General features: G+C 43.9%; 1 protein-coding gene across 2 annotated transcripts in view; it reads left to right on the top strand.

Moving 5' to 3' along the window:
- The window catches only part of FANCM (FA complementation group M), a 78,660-nt gene that overhangs the window by 31,469 nt on the left and 21,920 nt on the right, over positions 1–25,271 (top strand). For both annotated transcript variants that reach the window (XM_068099467.2, XM_068099471.2), the window contains 9 exons: positions 5,819–5,951; positions 6,099–6,305; positions 6,507–6,673; positions 9,555–9,761; positions 10,613–10,942; positions 11,035–11,175; positions 11,342–12,935; positions 14,495–14,619; positions 14,823–14,885. In XM_068099467.2, the coding sequence (XP_067955568.2) occupies positions 5,819–5,951; positions 6,099–6,305; positions 6,507–6,673; positions 9,555–9,761; positions 10,613–10,942; positions 11,035–11,175; positions 11,342–12,935; positions 14,495–14,619; positions 14,823–14,885 (2,967 nt within the window). The remainder of the gene's footprint in view (positions 1–5,818; positions 5,952–6,098; positions 6,306–6,506; positions 6,674–9,554; positions 9,762–10,612; positions 10,943–11,034; positions 11,176–11,341; positions 12,936–14,494; positions 14,620–14,822; positions 14,886–25,271) is intronic.

The following is a 25,271-nucleotide window of genomic DNA, read 5'->3' as shown; positions in this document are numbered from 1 at the left end:
GCTGTCTCCCTCAACATATCACGTGCCTTCGATACGGTCTGGCACCCTGCTCTGCTCACCAAACTCTCCTCCTTTTGTATCCATGGAAATCTCCACGCATGGCTGGCGGACTTCCTATCTAGTCGTAGTCAACATGTGGCCCTGAATGGGTTTCTCTCATCTCCTCTTCCTGTTCAGGCTGGAGTTCCCCAAGGCAGTGTTCTGGGCCCTGTGCATTTTCTCGTCTTCATCAATGATCTCTCTGACTCTCTTGAAAATCCTCTCTATCTCTTTGCTGATGACTCCACTCTCTGCCGCTCCATTCCTCATCCCTCAGATCGGCAGTCTGCAGCTTCCTCACTCTCTGCAGACCTGGACAAAATCACAGACTGGGCAAACAAGTGGAACATGTCTTTCAATCCTGACAAATCTCACACACTTACGATGTCTCTCCGAAAAGACCGACTGGACAACCCTCCCATCTACTTTCTGAATAATCCTCTCCAAGAAGTTCTGTCACTCAAGCTTTTGGGTCTCACTATCTGCCATGATCTTTCCTGGGAAAACCACATTTCCAAGCTGGCCTCCAAAGCCAGTCGCCGACTGGGCATCCTCCATCGTGCGAAGTGCTTCCTTGGCACACCTGAGCTCCTCACCACATACAAGGCTTTCATCCGCAGCTCAATGGAGTACTGCTCGCCCCTCTGGGCTGGTGCTCCTGCCTCACACCTAGCTCGTCTTCACGCTGTTGAAACCAAAGCGTGCAGAATCATTGGAATCTCCCATGATGACGCTATCTCCGAGGGCCTTTCACTCACTCACCGCAGGCAGGTAGGTGGTCTTTCTGTCTTCTACCGACTCCTCTCCGGCCTTTCTCCCTTAGCTCTCTCTGGGCTCTGTCCCGCAAATATTCCTACAGGTCGCCCAAGATCTGCCTGCAACCCTCCAATGGTTAAACTGCCAAAATCAAGACTCTCTGCTCACCTTCACTCCTTCATTCCCCTTTTCTCCCGCCTCTGGAACAAACTCCCTCACTCTCTTCAATCCCACTCCTCCCTCCAGGTATTTAAAACAGCTGTTCACCACCATCTTTTATCTTCCCCCATCCAAAACCTTGATCTTTTCTATCCCCGCTAATTTCACCCCAAATCCTCTTTTTTGAAATACCAACTTCTTTCCTGGAAGTCCTTGGTGTCCTTGCGTTTTATACCTATCCTGCCTCCCCCCAAGCCCTCTCCCTCCCACACAGCTCCCGATGTCCCTGCTCTCAAATGTTTTAATAATAATAATAATAATGTATTTATTTTATATAGCGCTTCTTCAGGAAGCCTAAAGACGCTTTGACAGAGTGCAAACACAAATGTTGTTGTGTTTGTTGACAAACAAATGAATGTCCCAAATGTTGGGACAAATGTTGTGTTTGTGTGCTTCCCCTTCTCTCCCCATCTTGTCTACCGCTCCCCTTTTTATATACTTTGTTTGCTTGCTTGTTTGTTTGATTTGTTTGTTTGATAAATGTTAGCTCTTTCATGAGCCTCGATTTTGTATGCAAAAAAAAAAACCAAAAAAAAAAAAACTTTGGTTGGTCCCAACAGAAAGAGGAGAGGGAGAAAGAAGAGGAGGGTAGAGAGTGCAATGCTACGTGTAGGGAGAGCTGCAAATGGTGAATGTGTATAGCTTGGAGGAAGCAGTGTGATGTGCGAGTCCATGAGCCAGCTCTGAAAATGACGAGGGCTGTTTGTTGATGCTCCGTGTGTTCAAAGGGAACGAAGTAGATTTGGAGAAATTAAGAGACAGATGGCGCGAGTGAGTGTGTATGTTCCGATGTGTCTGGGAATTATCCACTGGCTGGGCTTGTTCCCTGCTTGGAACCTCGCTTGCTCACACGATTCACCAGCTTGCTTGCCTCAAATCCCAGACGCGCCAACTACTCTGTGTTTCACTCTAGCTTTTACAAGCCGTGGGTGGGTAAACTCCTCCGTTATGGCAGTGGCATGGGGTTGCTTCCATTCCGTTCCCACAATTGCTCTTCATGCAGGCGGAGTTGTGCCTTCCTATTGGCTCGTCCTGTCTCTAGGTGCCTTTCATTGGTTGTGCACAACTTCTGAAGCGCTGCCATTGACCAGGATGTGGTATCGGTGGTTTGGGGCTGTTGGTGGAGTTCCCCAAACCCATCCACCCTCCCCCCAGCGGTGCAGGTCTGCGGTACTTTGTGATGCTCTTTTGTGGATCGCTGTCTCATACCTTTGTTGGTTTTGTAATTGTGTGTTGTAAAGTGTGTATGGATGCACGGATGCACTGCAGAGGTGTGTATATAATTATATATATACAGTCACGTGAAAAAGTAAGTACACCCCATGTAAAGTTTTGACTTTTTCAACATATTTCAACATACAGCTATTTGATCTTCATTTCAACAATATTGATAGATAAAGGTGATATAATATAACAAATATCATGAAACATTTACATTTTGTAGTCCATTGTATCATTTAAATAAACATAAATGCAAATTTCGCATGTGGAAAAAGTAAGTACACCCCTAAATTTATCACTACTTCAAATACCTAAAATTAGAATCAGGTGCACCAGCTCAGGTGCAAATGATTAGAACATCGTTAGAGAGGATCTTGGAGGAACCTGTCTAATTTAAACCTCAGACATTTAGTTTGGTTTGCTCTTTGTTGTTGAAGTGTGCGGCGTCACCATGCCAAGATCAAAAGAGCTCTCTGAGGCCTTCAGAAAGAAGGTTATAGATGCCTACGAGTCTGGGAAGGGATTTAAAAAGATCTCCAAACAATTTGAAATCAATCATTCGACTGTCCGGAAGATCATCTACAAGTGGAGAAGATCCCAAACAACTGCCATCTTGTTCAGGCGAGGCTGCCCCAGCAAGTTCAGCCCGAGAGCAGACCGCAAGATGCTGAAAGAAGTCTATAAGAACCCCAGAATGTCATCACGGGACCTACAGGTAGCTCTTGCCACTGTTGATGTCAAACTGCACAAGTCTACCATTAGAAAGAGGCTGCACAAATTTGATCTACATGGGAGGTGTGTCAGGAGGAAACCTTTGCTGTCCAGAAAGAACATCAGGGCAAGACTAAAGTTTGCCACTGAAGACCAAGGCAAAGACCAGCACTTCTGGAACAATGTGCTATTTCTTCTGGACCTGAAGAACTTCTTGGTACTTCTATTCTTTCTGAACTTCTGGACCCGGATGAGTCAAAGGTCGAGCTATTTGGCCACAGTACCAGAAGACATGTTTGGCGAAAACCAAAGACAGCATTTGACCACAAGAACCTGATACCAACTGTAAAGCATGGTGGTGGAAATATTATGGTTTGGGGCAGCTTTGCTGCATCAGGGCCTGGGCAGCTCACCATCATCGAATCTACTATGAATTCTTCATTGTACCAGAGGGTGCTTGAGGATAATGTGAGGCCATCTGTCGGAAAGTTGAAGCTCAACCGAAGGTGGACCTTGCAACATGACAATGACCCTAAACATACCAGTAAATCCACCAAGGAATGGCTGAAAAGAAAAAATGGAGGGTTCTGGAATGGCCAAGTCAAAGCCCGGATCTAAATCCCATCGAGATGTTGTGGGAGGATTTGAAACGAGCTGTGCATGCAAGAAACCCCTCAAACATCGCAATGCTGTAAGAATTCTGCATGGAGGAGTGGGCAAAAATTTCTCCCAGTCGATGTCAGAGACTGGTAGACAGTTATAAGAAACACCTACTTGAGGTTGTTTCTGCCAAAGGGGGCAATACCACCTATTACAGCCAAGGGTGTACTTACTTTTTCCACATGCGAAATTGGCATTTGTTTATTTAAATTATACAATGGACTACAAAATGTAAATGTTTCATGATATTTGATATATTATATCACCTTTATCAATATTGTTGAAATGAAGATCAAATAGCTGTATGTTGAAATATGTTGAAAAAGTCAAAACTTTACATGGGGGGTACTTCCTTTTTCACGTGACTATATATATATATATATATATATATATATATATATATATATATATATATATATATATATATATATATATATATATATATATATATATGTGTGTATATATATATATGTGTGTATATATATATATGTGTGTATATATATATATGTGTGTATATATATATATGTGTGTATATATATATATATGTGTGTATATATATATATATGTGTGTATATATATATATATGTGTGTATATATATATATATGTGTGTATATATATATATATATATATGTGTGTATATATATATATATATGTGTGTATATATATATATATATGTGTGTATATATATATATATATGTGTGTATATATATATATATATGTGTGTGTATATATATATATATATGTGTGTATATATATATATATATGTGTGTATATATATATATATATGTGTGTATATATATATATATATATATATATATGTGTGTGTATATATATATATATGTGTGTGTATATATATATATATGTGTGTATATATATATATATATATATGTGTGTATATATATATATATATGTGTGTATATATATATATATATGTGTGTATATATATATATATATATATATATGTGTGTATATATATATATATATATATATATATATGTGTGTATATATATATATATATATATGTGTGTATATATATATATATGTGTGTATATATATATATATATATATATATATATATATATATATATATATATATATATGTGTGTATATATATATATATATATATAATATATTTTATATATATATATATTTTATATATATATGAAAAAGAGAAGTCGTCTTCACAAACGCAATGCATATTCCCTTTCCACTGATACGAGAAGAGGTTGTCTTTCTTTACAGTAGTTCTGTATTTTAATGTGGTTTGTTTTGTGACCTCTTTTTATTTGTCTTGCCCCAATGGGGTTGCGATCCCATTGTAATGCCCTTATCTGTCTTTCTGTGTTTGTGTCCACTTATCTATATTGTTACGATCACTGGATTCGGACAAGTGTCATAATCTCAATCCTGATGAACCAATGTTGTAGTTTCCCGGAGGTGGACTCGGTCAAATCCTCCATCTGCACGATCACCCATTTAGCGGCAGATCATTGAAAGAGACCATATGCCATCCGCCGGGAATGCTGAATTGATCTCTACTTTGGTGTTTGGGGTACAGATAGCTCCAACGAGAATGTTGCGCTCTGTCCAGATCGCCCTTCGAAACAGGATGGAAAGACCGACGTGATCTAGTTGATCTAGTGGTGACCGAAAGGCTTGGGTGATCCAGCAGTAGTTTTATTAAGCCTCCCGTGAGGTAACGGCACCAATTTCCCATGATCGTTCTTTTTAACCACGCTGGGGTTATAGCCAAATGATGAACTGCGAACCAGCCGACACTAGTTAATTGAAGTAATCAGATTTAATAAATGGAGGAGGGGGAGATTGGAGGAGAGAAAAACACGTATCAACAGCAATAACAGGATTGATGTACAGTGCTGTACTATAACAATCAGATACAGATTGTATGGTTATGATTCCCCCAAGTTCACGATAATCCGTTCGGCTTAACCGCTTACCTTAACCATCCACTCGACAAACATGACACACTGGGGAAATGCACAACAAAAACAATCGGCAAACCCAGAGGTTAGAGCTTGGCAAAGTGTTTGGAGGAAGATTGCTTCTAGTCCCGGCAGGAGGCAACTGCTTGTTCTGCACATTGATCGAGGAAGGAACAAAGAAACCCAGCTTGTTCGGCGATGTACGTCTCATTAGCCCTCCCTGTTCTGCTGCTAACCTTTTTCTTTTCTTTAATCCATGCATTTCTAGGCTGCCCAGCAAGGAGTGATCGAAGGAGACTTTGCACTGTGCATCAGTCTTTACCATGGCTATGAGCTGTTGCAGCAAATGGGCACACGGTCTCTGCTGCTGTTTCTGCAAGGCATCATGGATGGCACAAAAGGTCCATGATTATGGAGGAGAAACAAAATGGGAGGGGGTGGGCACGTCTGCTGATATTGGACCTATTAGTTTATTTAATTGTGGAGTAATGTTCAGGTTCAGAAAAACATTTGGAAAGTTTTGTAAGATGTACCTTTGGCTTTTGCAGGCATGGCACGGGCAAGATACGAGTTGTGCCGAAACCAGGATTTTTCAGAGCTGTACTGCGAACTGGAGAGGGAAAGGAAGGGCCAGGCACTGGAGAAGGCATCTGAAGATGGAGCAGTCAGAGTGACTCCAGCACTGACGCCATTTGTGTATAGTCACCCGAAGCTGAAGAAGTTGGAGGAGGTGGTCCTGGAGCATTTCCAACAGGGTAATGTATGAAAAAGAGTTTGCAAAAACATTGTTGTTATAACTTTTGTGAATTTTTAAGGGGGATCATTTTGGTGTGTAATAGGTGAAAACTTACATGGAATGAAAGCAATGACTGGAGATATAGGAAGATTAAATTTACTCTTTGTTTGACTCGGAACCCTTTTCCTTTACTCACATTTTTGTTCTTCATTTTCTGTAGCTGGTGGAGAAACCCGGGCCATGATATTCTCTTCATATCGAGACAGCGTGGGTGAAATTGCCGAGATGCTGCGTCGACACCACCCGCTGGTTCGCGTCATGGTTTTTATAGGACAATCATCATCAGGAAAGGTCACTCGTGGCCTTTCACAGAAGGAACAGTTGCAGGTGTGTCCAAGTGACTTGTGTTGAGCAATTGGTTGGAACAGTTTCCCCTTCACATCGTGGTCATGCTTTCCTTAACATGGCTTTTAAAACAATAGGAATTTGAGAATTTTTATTCTTAAAAAACAAACTAAGTTAATCAATTTACAGTAAAACTCTGTTATACTGAGCACTCATTATTGCCCCAACAATTTGTAAAAATAAATAAATATATATATATAAATGGGGGAGGGGGAGGGGATGCTGTAATTGTCTCTATCTGTGTGTCTGTCTGTCCATTCATCCATCCATCCATCCGTAACGCTATCTCATCCTAAACGGTTTGGACAGAAATTCCACCAAACTTGGTCGTTGTGATCACCACATGGCAGGAAGGTGCAAGAGCAGTATCATTTTTGAATCGGCCCCCTGAAGTGGGGCCAATAGGTGAAATACCAAATTTAGAAGCACATTTAAAATCATTTTTGAATTAAACTTTGTATATGCAATCAACATTGGGAGATGCATGCAATATGTAATGATTTGTTTGGATTTGACCCACATTTCATGCCCCTGTTCTCTACCGTTGTTGTGCTTGTGTGCTTCCCTCTCTCCCCCCATCTTGTCTCCCGCTCCATTCATAATATGTTTTATGTGTCCGTTTATGTTTTTTGTGTTTAATGTGTTCGCTCTTGCATGAGCCTTGCTCTTGTATACCAAAAAAAAATTCTGGTGGAACTGTATGCCATCTTTCAACTTTGCTTTAGGCGGGAAGCATGGGGATTTGCGATGGCGCACCATCGACTTCACTCTTGTAATGAAATAGTCAGACGCCAACATTTGAGGGGGATACATTCCTGGAAAATTCTGCGACTGTCGGAACCGTGAATGTGGGGGTATTGTTTCAATGAAAAAAGGGGGGTTAGCTTCCCCGTGGTTCCTCATTGTTAGAAAATCTCGTGAATGTTGAGAAAAAATTCCTGGAAATGAAAAGGAAAATCTGCGAATTTCGGGGCATTGTTTCAATGGGGAAAAGGGGAACAGCTGATTGCACTAACAGATGGGGTGGAGTGTTTTCATTCTATGCAGTAACTTGTGGGGGAGTGATGTGTTACCTAGCTGGTGGGATATCCCGCGAAGCAATGTTCACAGTGTGAATGGTGGAATATCCTGCGAAGCAATGTTCACTGTGAATGGTGGGATATCCCACGAAGCTATGTTCACACTGTGAATGGTGGGATATCCCACGAAGCAATGTTCACTGTGAATGGTGGGATATCCCACGAAGCTATGTTCACTGTGAATGGTGGGATATCCCACAAAGCTATGTTCACACTGTGAATGGTGGGATATCCCACGAAGCAATGTTCACTGTGAATGGTGGGATATCCCACGAAGCTATGTTCACTGTGAATGGTGGGATATCCCACGAAGCTATGTTCACACTGTGAATGGTGGGATATCCCACGAAGCAATGTTCACTGTGAATGGTGGGATATCCCACGAAGCTATGTTCACACTGTGAATGGTGGAATATCCCACGAAGCTATGTTCACACTGTGAATGGTGGGATATCCCATGAAGCAATGTTCACTGTGAATGGTGGGATATCCCACGAAGCTATGTTCACACTGTGAATGGTGGGATATCCCACGAAGCTATGTTCACACTGTGAATGGTGGAATATCCCACGAAGCTATGTTCACACTGTGAATGGTGGAATATCCCACGAAGCTATGTTCACACTGTGAATGGTGGAATATCCCACGAAGCTATGTTCACACTGTGAATGGTGGGATATCCCATGAAGCAATGTTCACTGTGAATGGTGGGATATCCCACGAAGCTATGTTCACACTGTGAATGGTGGGATATCCCACGAAGCAATGTTCACAGTGTGAATGGTGGAATATCCCATGAAGCAATGTTCACACTGTGAATGGTGGGATATCCCATGAAGCAATGTTCACACTGTGAATGGTGGGATATCCCATGAAGCAATGTTCACAGTGTGAATGGTGGAATATCCCATGAAGCAATGTTCACACTGTGAATGGTGGGATATCCCATGAAGAAATGTTCACACTGTGAATGGTGGAATATCCCATGAAGCAATGTTCACACTGTGAATGGTGGAATATCCCGTGAAGCAATGTTCACACTGAACGGTGGAATATCCCGTGAAGCAATGTTCACACTGTGAATGGTGGAATATCCCATGAAGCAATGTTTACACTGTGAATGGTGGAATATCCCATGAAGCAATGTTCACACTGTGAATGGTCGAAGATCCCACGAAGCCATGTTCACTGTGAATGGTGGAATTTCCCGTGAAGCTCACCTATAGCGTGGCTGAAATATTTTTTGTGGCTGCGAAATGCCCTGAAAACATGAAGCACATGGCTGCGAGTCTGGTACTGGTCATGCTCTCGGCTCGTGGAAGATATTCAAGCCATTGTGGAGTAATTATTAAAACTCGCTATTCTGGCCAGTTGATTAAGCACTACGATGGCCTTCCTGTTATACCTCTTGCTTAATCAGCTGGCCATAATAGAGAGTTTTTCCTATTCCAGAGAACGTATCTGTTCGTTCTCGTTTAAACTGGTCATGGTATTCTCCCCTCGAGAGAATATATCTGTTTGTAATGGACTCGAATGTAGTTCATTGGATTCTTAACTCCTACCCTAAGCATGTGGAAACACTGCTCAGTCATTTGGGCTACCTTAACTATCAATTTAAGGCAATTTTAAGCTTGTACTTTTTGGAAAACATGAACATCCAATTGCAGTTTTGCATGTATGATAACTCTCAGTGAATTTATCGACATTTTTTGGTAAAGTGGATATATTCTCTTCCCTTTCAATTTTGGGTCTGCCTCTGTTTTGATACTGTTTCTGTGTTCCAGGTAGTGAAGAGTTTCCGTGAGGGTGGTTACAACACACTGGTGTCAACGTGTGTCGGTGAAGAAGGCCTGGATATCGGAGAGGTGGACCTTATTGTGTGCTTCGATGCCCAGCGGAGTCCTGTTCGCCTTGTGCAGCGTATGGGTCGCACAGGGCGGCAACGGCCTGGTCGGATTGTGGTCATCCTGTGTGAGGGTCGTGAAGAGAAGGTAGTTGGCAGAGTTGTAGCCATGGGGAGGGAGGAGGGAGCGGGATAAGGTTGTAGAAATAAGTTAATGTGGAAAGCAAGGAAATCATAAAGAATCAGAGAAGGCAGGGAAAAGTTAAGGAGGACTGCGAGTAAGGAGCTGTAAATGGGAACTTTAGGAGATGGTGGGTCAAAAGGAGGAAGATTTTTGTTGGTTTGAGGTGTGGGTAATTGTTGGTAATGTAGCAAATATTGATAAAGCATACGTTTTCAAGTGGCCTGACAGGATGGCCTCAAGGTACGCCCACTGGCCTCTAAGCTGTCTCGCCTGGATTTAAATCCCGACCCAGCTATAAACTGTCGTCCACAGGCAGGGTGATTCACCAATGTGTGTGTGCTGTCCCCTGGTTTGATGTTAAACGGGCGTTCTGTCTGGCAGCATTTGTTGGTGGACGTTAAAGATCCCAAGGTGTCCTTCGCGAAGAGTAGACGAGTTATCGCTGGCACGATGAACAAATTACAAATTATTTCCCTGACCAGCAGAGAGCATTGTATCAGTAGCACACCCACTCCCTCAGCTAATGACGCTACCCCACAGCTTTGCACTACATTCAAACAAACAATTTTAAGTGGATTGTGTTGCTTTGTTTTAGTGAGTACAAAGTGAAACCCTCAGAGGATAAACATAGCGGAGTGTAAGAGGGTTTCATCTCCAAACAAATTAAGATTTTTATTCTGTTCCAAGGGGAGAAATTCTGAATAGAGAACAATATTATGATGAACGATAAGATGTGAACATAAGAAATGTGTACAGATTGACCAGACTGTTCAATCAGATTACCAATCGTCGCCGCATTTCTTTGACCATTGCAGGTTTATAACCAGAGTCAGAGCAGCAAGCAGTGCATCCATCGTGCTATTGTGGCTGCTACCAGCTCGTTCCAGCTGTATCCCCTGAACCCCAGAATGGTGCCGGCATCTTTGACCCCAAGGGTCCACTTCATGCACATTGCAGCAGGACCAGCATATAATCGCCAGACTGCAAGTCGTGGGCGACAGGCTCTGACTACATGCGGGAGTGATGGGTTCTTGACGCCGGCAGAGTTGGTGGAGTTTGAGGCGAAGTTTGCTGTGGAGGACGACCAGCAGCCAATGTTAGCACGCCCTGCATATCTTCAGCTTGGAGACGGGCGTAAACCTCTGGTCGGTTGAAATTGGTCCATTTGTGTGATTCTGCTGTGTTTATGTGCCGACGCACACACTTAACACTCTCTCTCTAATTTGTCATGCTCTAGGGTAAATGTCGTGAGCTCTCCCTTTCCGAGTGGCCACAGTGGCAGACGAAGCTGCAGCTCTCTCGTTATGTGTCACATTCCAATACCACGCATCATTTTGTCAAACTAATGAACTTCATCGATGTCCTCAAACTTTCTGAGGTTTGCAGACATTTCAACACATTAATGTCTTCTCAACTCCTCCTTATTATTTCCTGTCACAAAATCAATTCAGGATAATGGATATTACAGATCTGTTTCTCTTCCCGACTTCCTGTGACGATTACTACTGTTGTCTCTGTCTTCTCTTGATCCCAAACCTAAACAGGACGATGATACATATGACCGTGAGATGGCTGCCCACCTTGATCTGGCTGATGTGTCTTATGTATGTTGTGATTCGCCAAACTTGCACCTGAGACCTGCCCATTCTTCAGGTGATTTCTTTCTGACAAGTCGTAAAGCAGGTTGTTCGGGCCGACGAAAAGATAGACTTCAGGTGCGTAATCGTAGTAATCAAAATGTGCTTAGAAAATTTGATGGTGAAACAGACCCAGACTTTGCTTCCCAAAGGAAACGATGCCATAATTTCAGCAGAGACATCTGGGCAACGGCGTTGGCCTCCTCTTCGGATGACATTGATAAAAACCCAGATGAGGGCTGGTCCATGCTGAAGGTGTCATCTCAGCAACGTCAAAGCAAAAAGGCCCTGCCATTAGCTCTTCCCTTCCTGTTGGCTAAAAAAGCTGGAGAGAAGAGAGCCACTGTTAGGTCAGAGGCAGACTTCCATGACCTGTTTTTTTGGCCACTCGAGCAGGGACAACAACAGATTTGGTCCAATCTCTGTTTCCCAGTTGAATCTGGTAATGTGTCCACTTCGTTTTCCCAAAGTTGTGATCTCCTGAGTAGATCACCGCCTCCTGTCGACTCACTTCTTTCAGATCTCGAAAGTGAGGAATCCCCAAATGAAGGGGATCCAAACGAGCAAGTGCCGGAGGACTTTGAGGACGAACACGGGATGTCACTGTGGGACATTGAGACGATAGAGGAGAATCGGAAGGAGATTGATAATGTCAAACAGAGGCCCTCTATTTCGAGGTTTGAAGTGACTGATAAGTTATCTGAATCTCCCCTGCAAAATGACGAAATGAAAAAGCGGGTAATAGCAGCATCAATGTTTAGCCCGTCCTTGTTTGGAGATGATGATGATGTATTTGTAGAACCCAGGGAAGTACATGCTGGATCTCGCCAAATATTAAAAACTTCCTCGGAGCTTTCACCGTGCAGTGGAGCTTTAGTCAGGACAAAAGGTGTTTCATCTCAGAGCTCGCCGGACTGTGTCGTGCCACGGAATTCAGGTCAGGAGTCAGTCGGGCCCTTCAATGCGTTGTTCTCTCTCACTCCCAAATTATCGCCATTCACCCCAGGTTCTAATCAATCTATGCATTCATCTAATGCTGCTTTCTCACCTGAGCTCTTTTCGGTTTGTTTTGACCTTGGTATTGATCTTGACGCACTCGAAAAAAATGGAATTGATGATCATGGATCATCTGCCCATGACAATTTAAAAATCGTCAGTTCAGAGCTGGAGCAACCCACCTGTGAGATCATAGCTCAGGATTATAGGGCTATGGATGCGGAAGGGCAGGACGAGGCCCCTCTGGTATCAGAGAGGCTAACTAAACATGGTGAGAATTTTACAATGAAAGTCCATTCGAGACAGCCAGGTTTAAAACATTCTCCGCACAGCAATTTATCCGGTTCTGCCCAAACTTTATCCTCCCAAGAAGGATCTATGAAGGCCTCCTGTTCAGATGGGAGGCAGACACCAAGGAAAAGTGGTTGCTGGACCGAGGTTCCAGTTGGACCATTGCATTGCCTCAGCAACACTGGCAAGGAGCTCCAGCAGCACAGGGCAGCAAGTACGTTTTTTTTTTTTCGTTTTTTCTTCTTCTTTGTTTGGATTTGAAACATTATCCTGGAAATGTTGGCTTTTCTATGACTACCTGCATCACCAAAGGTGGACCGAGGTTATGTCCCCCCCCCCCCCCCCCCCCCCCGTTTGTCTATATGTCTGTCTGTGAGCATGATATCTCAAAAAGTTATGGACACTTTAAGGCGAAACTTGGTGGACAGGTTGGATGTGTGACTTGGACGAATTGATTAGATTTTGGTGAAGATCCGGATCCTAGAAGTTTTAAAGTGATTCTTCTTCATTGAGAGATACGGCCGAAAACGATATGTAGCACGATATCTTAGAGTTGTGGACAGATTCGGACAAAACTTGGTGGATGAGTTGGGTGGGTCACAAGAACCAGCTGATTGGATTTTGGTTAAGGTACCATCAGTGGGCTGCAAAATGTAAACGTTCAGCCTGGCAGAGGTATGCACTCTTCCAAGTCCCGTTCTATTAATTATTTGTTTGTTTTTTAACTCGTGAATATTTATGAGTTCTTTCAACAATTGATCACATATTAAGTTATTGTTATGTATATGGGGGTAGGTGAAAGGATACCGTAGGGAAGGTAGGATTGTATAATTGTAGCATCGACTGTGGATGCGTAGGACAAATCTCGATGTACTTAAGCAGGGAAACTGTAGCTTACGATTGTTTGTGTCTTCACACAGGGGGTGAAGCAGTGCTAATTAGTGTAGAGATCAAGGTTAGTTTTCCCTAGTACGTAATTTTCCCTCTGTAATTTTCCCTTACGGTTTGTTGTAAAAACACCTCCTTTAAACGACAACAATAACCGCCGACAATAACCCAAGCAGAGCCGGTCGGGGGAAGCCCTGCCCCCAATGGACCTAATAAGGAAAAAGGCCATGCCCCCAGAGTGGTGTGATGGGGAGGTTGGAGAAAGAGCCGGCAGGCCAGGCCCCTGAAGGTCATGATTGGCCGAGACGAGCATGGAGTGAGTTGGAAAGAGCTTCGCCATTGGTCGGTATGATGTCGGTGGTTGGTGTGACTCACGACCCTTGACACTTTCAGCGCTATCTTGCATGCTTCCCGAGTGGGAGGCTCTGTGCTTCGTCACCACCACTCTCCTCAAAAAGGTGTCATTTTGAGGCCAAATTTAAGTGCGGCACTAAAAAGGAAACATTTTATTTTTAGTACCTTTCCCATTGTCTATTGTTGTGTCTGAGTGGAGGATCCTCAAAGTAGGAATTTCAATTAGTTTACCTCAACATTTATTTTGTGTTGCTTTATTTTGTTATTAAATTGTTTAATTTATCAATTCATTGTCGTGTTTACTTGTTTGTGGTTTCGGAATAAACTCGTGTGCTTTTGTCAGGTAAACGTCTCGCATCCCGTCATTCCCGCGCGTGTAAAAATACCCCCAAAAATTCAGCTGCCGCCTCGGGAGTAAAACCTTTCGGCAATTCGTCACCCAGCGGTCTTAATCGCTGGTGTCAGGACAGTATTAATTAAAAGGATTTTTGTTGTATTTTTGTCAATGTGATTCCTTCCATGGTCTTGAAGGAAATGACACGATTGAAGTAGTCGATGAGGAGGACAAGGATGAGCTGTTGACCGTTTTCAGGAAGTGCGATGACTGGCCCAGAAAAATGTCCTCGACGCCACAACCAGCTCCTATACATAGTCAGGTGATGGTGTTGATGCCGCTTGGTGACCTCTCTGCCAAACACGTAACTTCGGTTTTGTGTTTGCATGCCAGACCGCTTCTTACCACGGTCTGTCTGTCATTGTCTTAATCTGTTTCTATCCAATCACTTTGTAATGTAATAAATGTCAATTATCTGAGGAAACATCCTGCATCTGATCACTTTTTTTTTTCCGTTACTTACAGGATGTTTATTCACCTATTGGGCGTCCAGCGAAGAGAGTACCCTCATGGCTGAACGACTCTCCTGTAAGGTTGAACATAAAAATATTTTTCTAGCGACAAGAGTGTGTGTATCAATGAAAAAAAACAAGAAAAAAAACAGAGGCTTACTATTTTTCAACCAAAAGTTGATGAAGGTCTCATAATTTATGTGAGGAGAATGGTGAAGTGACATTGTGGGCATGAATGAGCCGTTCTTCAAAACAGAGTGTTTGCTTCACCTCGTTTTGTCTATTTTTTCACGGTGGTTTTGTTTTGCTCTGTCAATATTTATTTTAAAAATTTGGCCTCTTCTATAACACACCAACTTCATGTTGGGACACACTGTTTAACCTGCCTTTGCTGTTCTTATTCATGGTTTGAGATGCTTGTGTGTGTTTATCATTTTTAAAAGATCTGTTCAATTGTCTATGGATGCAGTGAGCAGTGATACAGTAAAACTTTAAATATTGTGGGGGTTATGTTCCTGGAAAATGTCGTGATATTCAAAACTGGGATAGTTAAAATGAATTTCCAACTGTAATATGGGGGTTAGTTTCTGGGCTCCGATAAAATATAGAGGAATATGGGTGGCAGCGAAAAATATACACATCACAACTAAGATAAACGTGTGATTATATATATTGTTACGGACACGGCTTCAGATGTTATGATGGGCCGAGCGGAATGGCCGCCGTGTTCGCACAGTTTACCCGATTACCCCCACCTTACCCGATTCCACCCGACGTTGACCAAATCGCGCTATGCTAAATCAATGAAGGAAAGGACACAACGACTGGGATAAATGAAACGACGCAAGGGGTACAGTTCTCAAGACCTCCGGAGGAGGATATAATTGGTGGGGGAGAAAAGGGGTAGATTACAAGGTATGAGGTAAAGCACAGAAGAGATAGGCACTTAGACACAATCTTATCTTATCCCCGACAGACCACAGACAAACGGAACAAGACTGACTTACACAGGGATTGATGGCAGGGAAGGACAGGCAGTCGATAGCACAAGGTGCACCTTGGCTCAGGGACAGGATACAGCACGGTCCAGTCCAGAGATGCGGGGAGGTGTCGCAGCGCTCGGAGGTGGCGTCCTTCTCTCTCCAAGCTGAGGGCGCATCTGACGTCACCTCCCTCTTCCTGCGCATGCTCAGCGGGGAGTGACACGCCCTCGGCTCGTTGGCTCCGCCCCAGATGGGATCGGTCCGCCGCTTCTATTGGGTGCGGGGGGTTACCGGGCTCCGCCCTTGACGAGGAGCTGACAGCGAGCCCCTACTTGGTAACCCCGTCGAGCACATGTCCGATGGCGGCTCGTTGGAAAGGCTTGGTGCCCTTTCAACACCCCCTACCAACCAAGCCGGAGTGAGGACGCACACTCCCCGCGCCGCCGCCGCTGTTGTTGTTGTTGTTGTTGTACCATGAGGAAGAGCTGCGGGGAGGTATTGGGAGGTCCTAAACTTCCTAACGGTGCCATACAATCACATTCTGGTGCAACGAAGAGTCAGAATTAATGGAAACGAGTCCTTAACTGACATAGACTAAGAATAACTAGCAAGATGTCCTATAGTTGTCTACGTGAGATGCGGTGGACCTGGATGCGACATTTAATGGGGGAAATAGGGGGAGGTCGGGTCTACAGAGTGTTGTTTACAGGAAATGGGACTAGGGAATGGGGGATTGGGAATAGTTGGGAAGTATGGAGGAAATAGGGGAATATTTACAAGCGGATATGGATGGAGGCCAATCTCATATCCACAACAATATGTATATGGCTAATTCCATATTTGTGGGGTCCAACATGTGACATTAAGTCCAAAATTTCAAATGAATTAAATATGCATAAACATGTGATTTAGTTATAGTAAAATACTTATATTTTCAGAAATTTTGAAAAACTGTTCCACACACAACGCTCTCTGTTGAGGAGAAAATCATTTGAATGGTCATGGCTTAATATATTAACTTATCATAATAACCATATTAATCGCCGCCCTTCGTATTTCAAGAATCAATTTCAATTTGTAACCTAGCCGCGAAGGCCGGCTTCTGGATTATCAAGACATTCACAGCGTAAACACGGCACACGACAATCTTCGCTTCCCTCTGGTTTTTGCTGTGCAGTGTACACGTTGAGAATCTATCAATATCAATGAAAATTCGTTAAATAATTAATCAAATCAAGAACTTGCACTCAAATTTCAGTCAGCCATGTCACCACGAACGTAGGTTTGCTCGGCTTTACAAAACCTCGGCTGAGTAGCGTGCGATGGTTACAGCCACCACAGCGTACATTGGTATTCCCACTCGCACTACGTATAAGGGGGACTACACGAAGGAAAATTTCGCTACCCACACGCACTTTCAGTTTTGCCCCGTTGTCTCCACCGTTCGAAAACAACAACATCCGGGAATTCTACAAGGGGTAGTTTCATGAAACTCGGAGCTTATCTGATGTGATAGTTTTATGTGGGAAAATTCACAACGTAAAAAATGTCGGGGGACGCAATTTCCAACCTCTTCACGAGTGTTCGTAATTTCTTCTTCAACGTGCCACTATGTTATCCAAATGCTTAATCGTCATTTTGTGGAATGATTAATCTCATGAATATATTTATCCTTTCCCCATCATGGCTACTTATTTTGAATTTATACTTCATAGAAATGACAGTTTCATACGTAAAACTGGGGGACACGAAGATTTACGTTGCGAGTCATAATTGTTAAACCAACGGCACACAAAATGATAAACAAATGATACTCACGAAATTCAAAGGTCAAAACCCACGAAATTCAAACCCGCGATATTTAAGGGTTTACTGGATTTCTCTTTTCATGTGGAATTTTAATAAGTCAAGTTTGGGTGCTTTGGTGCCCTACCCGCATTTGTACCAATAACTTGAAGAGGCAGAGGTCAAACGTTTAAATCCATTCTGTAACAGATAACGCGTGTATGATGCGACCTTTCTGGTTTGTGTGGCAAGGGTGCCTGGAGGGCGTGAATGGTGTTGGTGTCCTGTTTTCTGAGGAGTTTGTAGACAGTGTGGTGAGTGTGACTAGAGTGAGTGATAGGTTTATGATGGTGAAAATGATGATTGGAAAGCTCTTTGTGAACGTCATCTCGGGATATGCTCCGCAGGTTGGTCGGAGCGATGAAGAGAAGGACAAGTTCTGGTGTGCGATAGAGAAGCTGATGGAAAACGTGAAAGATGAGGAAGTTGTTGTGGTAGGAGGAGACCTAAATGGACATGTGGGAAGGAGTATGGATGGTTTTGACGGAGTTCATGGGGGTTACGGATATGGTGTGAGAAATGGAGAAGGTGAAAGGATTTTGGAGTTTGCTGATGGAGCTGATTTGTTGATTTGTAATACTCAGTTCCAGAAAGAGGATAATAAGCTTGTTACATACACGTCAGGTGGGTCGACGGCAACCGTTGACTACCTGATGGTGCGTAGGCGAGATAGGGGGCACATCCGAGACACAAAGGTGATCCCGGGGGAGGAGGCTGTTTCACAGCACCACTTGGTTGCCTGCGACGTAAGGGTGAAAGGTGCGAGGAGAGCTCGGCGGGTGAAGTACCAACCGAGAATGAAGGTGTGGAGGTTGAAAGAGGTGACAGTAAGGGAGGCATTAAAAGAGAGGCTGAGTAGGGTCGAGGATGATGTGGTTGAGCTTGAAAGTGGTTGGATGTCAATGAAAGCTAGTCTGTTGGGAGCCGTTGGTGAGGTATGTGGATGGACAAAAGGACCACCGAGGCACTCGGAAACATGGTGGTGGGATGATGAAGTTGGAAAGAGGATTGACGAGAAGAGGAAGAAGTTCAAGGAGTGGCAGAAGGCGAAGGGTACGGGAGCAGAAACAGCAGAGCATGAAAGTTATAAGGCAGCCAGGAAGGCTGCAAAGAAAGAGGTAGCAAAGGCGCAGGAGGCATGTAGGAAAATGTTCGGAGAACGCTTGGATTCGGAAGAGGGTCAGAGAGTGGTATTCAGGATTGCAAAGCAGATAGCGAAAGAGAGGTGTGATGTGATGGAGGTGAGCTGCTTGAAGGATGAAGTGGGACAAATCGTTGTCGACCCAGATGGAATTAAAGGAAGATGGAAAAGATATATGGAAATGCTGTTGAATACAGAGAATGAATGGGATGGCAACATAGAGAGTAACCCAGTTTTAGGACCGGCAGAGAAGATAACTGAGAAGGAAGTTGAGGAAGCGATAAAAGCAATGAAGGGTAGAAAAGCGGGAGGGCCGACGGGAGTTGTGGGAGATATGTTGAAGGCAGCAGGAAGTTGGGGTGTGAAGAGAATGACAGAGATCTGTAATCTGGTGGTGAAAGAAGGCCGCATTCCAGTGGATTGGGAACTGAGTACCCTCGTCCCTCTATACAAGGGGAAAGGTGACCCTCTGGAGTGTGGCTCGTACCGAGCGATAAAGTTATTGGAGCATGGAATGAAGGTATTGGAAAGGGTGTTGGAGAGGAGGATAAGGAAGAAAGTGAAGATCGACGAAATGCAGTTTGGATTTATGCCAGGAAGAGGAACGACAGACGCGCTTTTCATTGTGAGGCAGTTGCAGGAGAAGTACATGGAGAAGAGGAAGAAGTTGTTTCTTGGGTTTGTTGATCTGGAGAAAGCATTCGATCGGGTTCCACGCAAAGTATTGACATGGGCATTGAGGAAGTTAGGAGTGGAGGAATGGTTGATCAGAGTAGTGATGGCAATGTACAAAAGAGCGCGCACAGCTGTAAGGACGAAGGACGGGAACAGTGGTGAGTTTGAGGTGAAGGTGGGAGTGCATCAGGGGTCGGTACTAAGTCCACTACTATTTGTAGCTGTGATGGAGGTGCTGGCTCAGTAGTCTAGGGCGATTAGTAATTTCGTGTTTTTTGTTTGTTAAAATTGATTTAGCAATGGATTCTGCTTCAGAATATTATAGAGATGTAAAAAAAATAGGGTTCCATTTTTTCTTTTACGTCTAATAGGTAGTAATTCGAAGAAATCCAAGATGGCCGCCATAAAATTTGGAAAATACACTTTTGTGCATATCTTTGTATCTAGATATCATATAAACATGAATAATATGTCCTTTTATATGTTTTCAGACCCAAGGAAGCCATATCTGCCATTGTTTTTACAGAAAAATGCAAGGAAATTAAAATAGTGGGCAATATACCAGCCAAAATGGAGACGGCCGTCGTGAAATCGGATCGTATAATTTCTCAATTAGAATCGATTCAATAAACAATCTTCACTGATAACATTTATTTTGAATACACACACACGCACACGCACACACGCACACACACACGCACACACACACACACGCACACACCTACACACACACCTAAACATAAACGATGAATGAACATAAACGATCACATAAACGAATGCCTCATTCATCCTCATCCATATCTATCACACGCGGTTCATTGATGTTTGCTTTGTTGTTACAACTGTAACCCACACACCCACAAACTTCAGTACAAGGAATATTGTTATTGCGACAGCTACATCTTCCCATACACCCTTTCTTGCACCCACAGTTCACGAGATTCATTATTGCTTCTGGGGCTGGAGGATTCAGGCATCGACTTGGGGCATAAACCCCATCATCCGAAAGTAACTGCCAACCATACTCGACAGGTGATGGAAGGGACGGATGGCTTTCTGCTGCCTTTCTCCATATCATTGCGATATAATGTGCTCGCTGAACGTGTAACTTTAGCGAACCAGTGGTAGGTGGAAGACTCTCTCCCTCAGCAGCACGGTTGGAGAATAAGAACCAGCGAAGCTCGTTTACTTTCGTGTGAACTTTAGACTTGTACAGCAGACAGACGAAGCGTTCCAGCTGGGAACACACTTCTGGTGACGGATCAGTTTGTCCCAAAGACTCCAGAGCCTCCCATATCTTGTTGTCACATGTCATGAAGACCTTAAAGCACCAGTCCTTGCTCCTGCCAGCGAACCTTCCAGACATGTCACTTCCCGTGAATGCGTGGAATCCAAGTATTGCAGACGCACGTTTCTCTCCTAGCATGCCATGAATAGGTTGGACTGCAATGCTCCTCCTCAACTTTCCCTTCCCAGTGAGAAACCTCGTAGCAGGTGGTAGATCGTGAAATCTCTGAATCAGTAGGAGGAAGATATCGGTATCTGGCGAATCAATGATAACTTCTGCATCTTTGTCGACTGTGAGAGCATGCAGAATTAAGAGTGTATCGGCCTCTTCTTGGCTGTGCGTGAGTAGACTGTCTGGAACTTCAGTGTTGCCCGTGGTCTTAGTTCCTGATGTCACCATGAACTTCTTCAACTTGTTTGGATGAGCCTTGCTGTAAGATAGACACTTCACAGCCAAGTACTCTGTAAGCTCTGCCTTGGTCTTCACATTGGAAAGGAAATCTTTGAGTGAAATCTTCTGGATCAATGTACTATCCCTGATGTGATAGTATGTTGATTTCCCCTTTGTCCTCTTTAGGCGCATTTTGTCTTTCAGTGAGTTATCGATGTATCGGTCGAATACCAACCTCACGTCATCATAATGCACGGCAATATTTTCGAGGCGTTCAATGAACGATTGAGCAAAGTCACTGCATGTAATCATTTGTTCTGTTTTGGAGATCCCGTTAACAAGAGCCATGCCATCAATGATTATCACTCTATGGCGAGAAGTAGTCTCGTTTTCATTGATCACTCCTGATCTTGTGGTTGTGTCTGGGTTTTGGCTGATCTGAGAGGGTTCCTGCAAATTTTGGCTTGAGATTTCATAGTCAGTTGATGGGTCATTAGTTTCTTCCCCAGCGTGTGCTGCTGCATCATTCAAAGCGGCAATTCCCGCGTCTTGATGCTCATTGATTTCTGTCGAAATAGGTTCTCCTGGTGGATCATGTACATCCTGCTCTTCAGGCTCAGCCAGATGCTCAAGTTGACGAAGGATTTTTGCCTTGTCGTATGCCAACAAGAGGGATCCATCAGATGCAAATAAAGAACGTGGAACGATGCCAAATTCATAGGTGCCAATACATTCTTTCAGGTCGAGCTCTGGTCGGCTCCGTGAGATAACGATGAACCTCTGCAACAATCCTCGCTCTTCTTTGACTTTGATCAGCTTGTCGCCCGATCTCACTTCTGTTGTGGCATTCGAACTCTTGAATGTTCGAAGTTTTCTTTTCGTCATTTTGTCCCACACAGAAAGTTTTCCCTCAGCTAAACGATCTGTGGCAAATTGCTGGAACATCTGTTGTCCGATCTCGTCGCGCTCTAAGATGTCGCTGGACACTTTTTCATTCATGACTTCTTTGGTGAGCAGGTTGTAGACCTCGTCTACTTCCTCTTCCATAAATGGATCGCCATGTTCACGGAACACCCTAGAAAGCTTGGAGGCATGGCTCATCACCCGGGAAAGCTTTCCCCCCGTGATTTCGTGGTGTTGTTTTCTGCTCTGGTTTTCACCAAGACCATATCCCTCCGCAAACTCGTGCAGTGACTTTGACAGCTCAGGTGCAATGAGGAAGAACTTGTCAAGCGCCTTCTCATTTTGAGTTATCCCTACGATTCCTCCAATCACCTTCAGTGTACGGTTTTCTTGCTCAATGCCATGGTCTGGGGCTATTGATGTGAAGCCTGCCAATCCTTTTGTCACACAGAAGTTCCCTTTCATGAATTCCCTCCACAGTTCTGGGTGCTGCTTTTCAGTCTCCTGCATTGTTGAAATGTAGAGAGGGAGCAACCGAGCATAGTTTAGATGATCGTGAGCGAAGAAGTACTTCGTGAGAGACTCGATGCTCTCCATATGCAGCAGCAGATCACGTTGTCTTGTACTTCTAATGAACAGAAGGATAGTCTCAAACTGTTTCATGTAGTTCAGGATGAAGCGCTGTATCTTGTTTGTGCTGACCTCAAATTGTTCCAGTTTTTTGGTCATATCTCTGGACTCCATCATGGCCAATGTTTTTTTGAGAATGTCGCATAGATTCTTCTCTGGCTCCATGCTCCCGCTGATGTCTCTCTGATATGCCTCTCCCAGACGAACAGATGACTCGTTCAGATAGGCCCTTTCTTCAGGTTCCATTGCCAGGAATCTCTGGAAGTACAGGTTGTACAAAGCGATCAGTGTTACCATGTGTGCCTCCAGAGCTCGATACAAGTGCCTCCCATTTAGTATTTGGCTCACTGTGGTTGGCGAGAAAAGTCCAGCCTCGACCCATGCCTGATCAATTCCACTCCCTTCCACGTATTTTCCTAATGCAGCTAAGGCCCAAAACACAACATGTAGCTCACCAGGTCGGAAGAGGAATTGCTTCCTGATGGCCTCGCGTTCCACCCACAGCTTCATCGCCAGGTCGTATAGCTGCAAATCGAGAGTCATGACTGTGATTGCCTCACTCCCCATAACACGAGTTGTGATGTTGTGAGCTCTCATCAGACCCGTGTACAGTGTATCATAGTCTGTAGGAGGCGACCTTATCAACGGAGGAACGAGAGCAACATTGGTCTTCTCACTGGACGAAGATAGCAAGGAATTGAAGGCTCCCCACGTCCCCGGAGCTGTGAGTTTGACGTCAACTTCTCCTTCTTCCTCGAAGTTCAGGCATCCAATCATCCAGGTCATATCGGTTTTCTTGTTCTTGTCTGTCTCGGGTTTTGATGTGAGCAGCTTGCAGTCGCTCTTTCTCTTCTCGGGTGCTGGCTTCTTGCAGGTCAACGTTTTACAGCCAACTGCATCATGTATCGTTTGAGCTTTTGATGACCGGTCAAGTTCAATTGGTGGTATCATGGGTGATTTCTCCGGTGATACAGGCTGGTAGATCGCAATTGCTGTACCATGAAGGGTATTCATCCCGCAAGGAGTTGACTCTAGAAAATCGATGTTGTCCATGGCAAACCAGACGAACGTGTCCTGAACCAACCATGGTGGTAGACAGATGCCTCCGGTGGACTCCATTTGCTTCAGTACGGAGTTGGCAATGCTGGTCTCAATCTCCATGACCTTTTTGTAGGAGATGGCGAGGTCCAGATGTGCAAGTTTCTCTACAAGCGCCTTGGATCGTGTGTTTTTGTGTATGTCGAGAGCTAAGCCCACACTCAATGGAGTTTCAAATCGTTGTTTGAATGATCCATCCTCGCTTCTTGGTTCGTACGATACCTGTCGGTCAGATTTATAAGCACCGACAAAGTGCTGCGCCAACAATGATGCACTCACACCAATGGAGTCCTCCCTGTTGCTATTTCCTACTTTCCTTGTTCCCATGACTGCATGCTTGCAGAAGATGTTGAGCATCGGGGGTGGCTTGTAATCAGCAAAGGTTCCATTAAATTTCCATGCTGGGGAAGATGCGATGTCTTTCCTCAATATTTTCGCAGCTCGCAAAAGTACTTTAAAATCGTCTTTGATGCTGTCTGCTGTAATTGTGCTTGATATCATGTGGTCTTTGAGCTTTGTGGAAAGAATCTGCTCTGGCTTTGTTTTGTTTGAGGGCCGGCTGAAATGAACATCGGCAATGTTGTCTAGGATCAATTGTTTCAGGTATGGCTTATAACTATGGTTGTCTGAGACCGGAAAGTCGTGCTCCTTAAGTAAATTGACATAGGTTACATGAATTTCATTCATATTCAGCACAGCATTTTCAGTAGTATCATTCAACGCAGTTTCAACAATTTCAATGAGTTCAAGGTCTGATAACACCTGACCAAAGTTAACATTGGTTGTTTCTGTTTGTTTTTCCGTCTTAACTATAGCACGTTTGGCCTTAACTACACATGGTAAATGATATTTCATGTCCTCAGCCATTGCTTGCAATGGGTCAGGCGAACTTATGACACTGTTCAGTCTCACTTTCAGATTGTCATTACTTGTTTCTTGGCCAACGTTTCTGATCTGGAGTCCCATGTTCTTTGTTGACACATTGTGTAGTTCACTTCCTCTGTCTTCCTGGCATATGACACATCTGAGCGCGTCAAATGTCTGTTCTCGGGAACACCTTCTGGATGTTGACGTGCTTTCCCCTAGATCACTAGAACTTGGTCGTCCTCTCTTTTTCAGTCGGATTTCTGCGGCACTGCCTGATGTTGTTCCTTTCTCAAACCTAGCCTTTGCTCGATCAATGTGCATCTTATTGGTAACATCTTTGTAACAAGCTTTATGGTAGCGGAGACCTTTTGCGAGCAATTCTTCAGCAGAGGAATATTGCAAACGTCTATTCAATGATGCAAACTTTGTTTCACCATACGTGTACTGTTCCTCAGCACCTGCCATCAGTTTCTCGACAGAGGAGAGTTTTGGTTTCGTTACAAAGGTTGTATAGTCTGTTTGCCCTATGGCCATTTGGCATACAAAACAAAGTCCGAAATCTACTGACTTCTCAATCTTCCTGGGTGGTGAGTCACTCATCTTGAAGGTAGGTGTAATTTTCTAGACACTCTTGAACTGTCG

Source organism: Myxine glutinosa, chromosome 1, assembly GCF_964187855.1.
Source record: "Myxine glutinosa chromosome 1, kmMyxGlut1.1, whole genome shotgun sequence".
In the NCBI taxonomy this organism is placed as follows: Eukaryota; Metazoa; Chordata; class Myxini; order Myxiniformes; family Myxinidae; genus Myxine; species Myxine glutinosa.
Note: the sequence above shows the minus strand (reverse complement) of the source record. Positions and strands in the feature narration are given on the sequence as shown.